Raw genomic sequence first — 5,612 nt, forward strand, 5'->3', positions numbered from 1 at the left:
GGCGAGAGCGATTATTTAAGGCAAGTCTCTTGTGTGGGGTGAGTTGCCCAAGTTAACTGCGATCTAAATGTAGACCTAAGTATCGAACATTTTGGGCGGTAGGGAGAGGTACATTGTTGAGGTAGATGGGAGGGTAGACTACTTGCCTTAGTGTGAACAAACAATGATTGGATTTTGTTTCATTGATTTTTATTCCCCAGTCTTTATACCAGGTTGATAGTAGATTGAGATGATTTTGTACGAGGTTTGAGGCTATTTCGGGGTCGGAATGGATCGCTAGAAGCGCCTTGTCGTCGGAAAAGTCGCCAGTTGTAGTGTTGGGGGTGCTAGGTTGATCTGAGGTAAATAAATTGAAGAGTAGAGGTGCTGTTACAGATCCTTGAGGTACCCCTGCTAATTTTGAGGTTACATTGGTTATCAAGGGATGATTTGAATTTTGCCCAGTCCATTTGGCCTAGGATGAGGCTTGGTTGTTTTGGTTTAGCAAGAGGGGCAGTGTCAATTGTTAGAAGGATGGCTGAATGGTCAGAATAGAGGTCATTGAGATTAGTTGTTAGGCTGTGGAAACTATTGGGAATTTTGGATATAAATATGTCCAAAATGTCTGGCCTTTTTCTGGGTGAAGTGGGCCAGTATGTTGGCAATGGGGATTGTTGATTTTAAGCTTCAATATCTTTATGGTAGGAAAGGGAACCAAGTAGGTAGTTCAAGAGGGTCAAAAGTAAAAATTCTATATAATTCTCTTAATAATTGGGAAAAATAGGCAAAAATGTGAATTTTAATGCAACACCAGTTTTATGTTCTTATTTTGTTATAATTAAAAAACAAATACCGTAGGTACTTAGTTGAAATTATCTATTTTTTTTTTTTTATTGATCTCGAAGCCCGGCAATTATGGCAATTAGCTGTTTGTTTTTGTTTATAGGGGAGGAATTGTAGGTTAGTAAACACGTGTGTTTTTGGTTTGATAAATTTTTTAGTGGGCACCCGTAGGTCTGCTATGCCCAGGTGGGGGATTGCGGCACTTTTCTCCAGACACCATGACTTGCCCGAAGAAAAATGCCGCCCGCATCCGGATTTAAACTGGCGCCGGTGTGCATCACAACCGACGCCTTGATCTGCTTGGCCATTCTATCCCCCCACTAAATGTTTATATTAGTATTTTCTGTAAATATTATAATTTTCAAAATATTTTGACTCATTTTGAGCTATTTTTAGGTGTATAAAATTTATTTTAGTTTTTTTAGAATATTTGAAAAAGTTGAAGATTGTCTATGAATTTAATTATTTTTTTGTGGGTAGAATAATGTGTATGCTATTTTGTTCTTACCCAAACATCAATTCGTTCATCAATAACAGAATTAATATCAATATTAAACAATTCTGGAGCTCTGTATGTCATTGAACATCTTTCATTCACATCATCTAGAAGTTCTTGTGCTTCTTTTTTCGAGGTCACTGTTATTTTGGCTGGAGCAGAAGATCCTATAAAATACATTCTTTGAAATAATATTTAAATTGTTTTTTAATAGTTTAACAACCTCTCAAATGAAGTAGTCACCTAAGTCAATAATCACTGGTTCATAATTATCATTAAATAATATATTAGCAGGTTTTATATCTCTATGTGAATAAGATAGATCATGAAATGTTTTCACACTCAAACAAATCAATTGAAAATGTTTTAATACATATTTCAAATCCATATGATAATGAGGTTTAACTAAATTGTCATGTAACGATCCATTCTAGACAAAGTAAATAATAAAAATAAATTTTGTATGTGGTCTTTGGATTAATAATTATGGTTATGTAGTTACCTACTTACTTTGTAATAAGGTAATAGCATAAGAAATGTATCTGTTGGTATTTTTGAAAATTCTAATGATTTTTCAATCATTTCACACCCAATTAAATTAAGAATATATTTGTTTCCGCTGCTTTGTAAAAGCTGATGGACCTTGGCTTCATTCCAAGCTTTTTCACGGTCTTTTTGATCATGGCATAAAATACATTTCAATACAAATTTCCTATTATCAGTATTTTTTACAAGAAACACTGAACTAAAGCCACTGAAAAATATTTTAAAACATAAATATTATTATAGATCTTATTTGTTCACCATAACTTACAGGAGTGATAAAAGTTAATTTTACCTATCATTCAAGACGCTGATATAAATTAGATAACTTATTGGGTAGGTATAGTTGGATTTTTAAAAATTTAAATAGAATAAATTAGTAGTGTGTACCTAGAAATGGATGGGGGTAGTATGGTAAAGTAGGTCTAGTCTACTGTTCTAGTAAAGGTAAATGTTATAATTTTTAATGATGTCTAAAGACGAGTACCAATGTCTAACCTTCAGTATATCCATATTTCATGTATGTACCTACACTCCTACAGTGTACATATATAATTAGTATTTTTCAAAATGTAGAAAACATTTTTAACAGTGTATAAAGTACAAGGAATAAATTAAAATATATATTTTGATTATACAATGAACGCGGACAGTGAATCACAATCTGTGATTGATTTATACTCAACAGGACAAAATATGTAAAATTATAATAAATTTCTTACATTAGTATCTAATTATTAATTAGTTAGGTAGGTATTAGAATACAATGTAATTAATAATAATAATGAAAGTAAAAATAGTTATAATATAATAAGTGTTAATAAAGTAACTATTAACTAATTAGTATTCAATTCTGTGACATTATGGTCAGTGCTCGAAATTGGGAGGGGGGATACGAATGGATGGCATCTATCTACTTTTTTGTTAGATGAAGTATAGAAGAATGTTATAATGATATCAGGAAATCTGAATTGTGAGGCATCCCTCCACTTATCTTGAGCCATTTTGACCACTGATTATGGTTAGTAAATGTTTCAACAAATATGTACATAACATGGATATTAAACTATTAAAGTGTATCGTAAAGCTACATGGGCTAAATCAGATAAAAAAAAAATCAGAAAAAGTGAATCTCATTAACTACTCATAATGAACTTTGAAAATTGTTTTATGTACTTAATTACAGTGATTACCTACTTTTTACATTTCATTAAGAAAATTGCAATGATATAAAATGTCAAGCAAAAATATAGCTTTGTTGTTGTCCCGTATTATTTACGTTGGTCAATTAGCATTTGAAGCTTTTAACAGCTGAAATTGTTTAATGACCATACTGTAGATCAAGAAATATAAGTACATATTTTAATAAAATTACCCTTGTCCAATTTGGTCTTGCACGTAATATTTGTTATCTTGTATTGTGACATGTTGTTTTTCACAGGCACAACCCATGATTACTAAATGGTTTGGAGTTCGTTCATTAATGGTTAATTGGTATCGATTATTTTATAACATTAAACACGAAAAGAAAATATTAGACAACTAAGTAAAACGTATACGTAATTTTAAAGTGTCACCAGATATATTTCGTGACGAAAATACGAAATTAATAATTTTGCGGTTTTTACTTTTTTAGTAGATAGTATCATATTATAAATATTAAACAATAGATAAATAACTAATTAGATAATACCACAGATAATATTATCATAGAACAATATTATGGTAGCACCACAGATATATAATATATATTGTGTTATTATATATCTGTGGGTAGCACCACGATTTAAGATAGTATTAAATCGTGTTTGGAAGTGACACTCGATCAGCTGATTCTATGACCTGAAGTCTGATCCTGGGAAACGAGCCCGTAAACTCTTCTCTAATGATGTTAGATCCTTGTTTACCCGTATTCGGAAAACGTTTACTACCATGTTGGCGGTTACGTTCATAGATCTATTTACTATTAACTATAGTTAACTTTAGTTAATAGGTCTATGGTTACGTTACGCAGTTCGCGGGGTCGGTTTGTTTATCTTTAACTATTCAGTATTCAGGTTTTCGTTTACTATTGTAAATTTGCGAGCACCGGTTCGCAATTTATTATTGTACTATTTGTACTATTCTAAAAAACCTGAATACAATTGCCATGACCATCCACGAACTTCAAAATGACAAGATGGGTACCTATACAGTTTCTTCTATGTTCTAATAAGTACCGTATGGACTTTTGTCAAATGTTGCTTTTCGTAGATTTCCAAAGAATAGCGAAAGGTAAATATAACTAATTAAATATTATTAATGTATTAATCTAACTAGGTATGTTGTAATATATAATTGTATACCTACCTATTCTTCCTGTATTATTCTATCATTTCTACCTATTCTATATACCTACTAATCATAATTATCATTTAATATGAAAAATTAAAAAAAACAACATTTAATTACATACAACTATACAAGTATACTAATTTAATAACCTTATAGTTGATGCTCAAATAAAAATAATAAAAAAATAGGTAGTTAGAGCTTAGAAGTATACGCCCAAAATCCCCTATTATAGCCAAAACAGTTGAAAAATCACTTATCAACACGCATAGGTTCCTATGTGGCAGAACTCGCATTCTGTATATAATAATATTTTTAATTTCTAATAAAGGAAGAGTAAAAATTAAATATTTGGCATGTATTCCTTTTAATTTTTTATACCTATTTTAGATTCTGAGCGGAATGATGAATTTATTGATAGGTATTACAATGATTGTGTTTTTTTTATTTTTAACTTTTATAATATCTGTCATCACCGTTTGAAGCAGTAATACTGCTTCGATTTTCTTCAACAGTATCTTTTTCGTTGGAAAAGGGAATCTAGTTGGTGAATTCGGGATGTCAAAACTTTAAATTCTCAATATTTTTCAAAAGCGCAGAGAAAAAACAAAAATTAAGGAAAAACGGTAATTTTTACGCAAAATACGTTTTTGACAAAATCGATTTTAGATTCTGGTGTAACACTAAAACAAATATCCGTAGATAATGTGATTTTCACTGAAAGATTATACTAACATTTTCTATACACGATACAATTTTCAAAATGTTTTGAGTGGTTTACGGACATTTCCAGTTTCCAATTTTTAAATTTTTTTTATATCAATGTCAATAAAATTTTATTCGTTGGGTCAAAAATGTGTGGGCTACCAATAAATGGCTGGTCCAATGTGTGATCTACCGATGAAAAATGGTAAATATTCACCAAAAAACGATATTGCACGAATAAATGTGAAATGGTAACTGAATGTCTGAATGATATTTTAAAAATACAATACAGTAGTAAAAACATATCGATAATTATATAGGTATAGAACTATAGCGTAACATATAGGTAACTTATATAAATTATTGTTGTTAGTGAAAATTAACAAAAAAAAGGTGGGTAAGTGGATGTTTCTCTGCTGTACAGTAGATTACAAGTGGGTCACTGTATAATGGATGGTATTAAATTTGAATTCAATGATATAATATCATTGTATAAGAAAAACGGTTCTGAGCGGAGACGGTATGTCAGTCTAGGTATAAGACATAATATTATATATGGTATAAAAAAAAATTGACCTATAATAGGTACCTACCTATAATAAATTCCAAATTAATCATATCACAATATCCATTAGGTACTTATAACGCGTTATACAATAATATTGTAATTTCGTCAAATTTGACTTAAAATGACTATAAAGTAAACTGTGTAATG

The 5,612-nt window shown here is 30.4% G+C and overlaps 1 protein-coding gene across 2 annotated transcripts in view; it reads right to left on the reverse strand.

The window, feature by feature from the left end:
• Positions 1 to 3,522, reverse strand: part of Stk16 (serine/threonine kinase 16) — a 5,755-nt gene extending 2,233 nt beyond the window's left edge. The window contains exons 1-5 of one of the 2 annotated variants that reach the window (XM_016801536.2): positions 3,237 to 3,516; positions 3,059 to 3,172; positions 1,829 to 2,072; positions 1,562 to 1,748; positions 1,331 to 1,485 (exon numbers count right to left, since the gene is read on the reverse strand). In XM_016801536.2, the coding sequence (XP_016657025.1) occupies positions 1,331 to 1,485; positions 1,562 to 1,748; positions 1,829 to 2,072; positions 3,059 to 3,072 (600 nt within the window). In that variant the 5' untranslated portion in view covers positions 3,073 to 3,172; positions 3,237 to 3,516. 2 annotated transcript variants of the gene reach the window in all.
• Between the last annotated feature and the right edge of the window lie 2,090 nt (positions 3,523 to 5,612).

This window comes from Acyrthosiphon pisum, chromosome A2, assembly GCF_005508785.2.
Source record: "Acyrthosiphon pisum isolate AL4f chromosome A2, pea_aphid_22Mar2018_4r6ur, whole genome shotgun sequence".
NCBI classification, from domain to species: Eukaryota; Metazoa; Arthropoda; class Insecta; order Hemiptera; family Aphididae; genus Acyrthosiphon; species Acyrthosiphon pisum.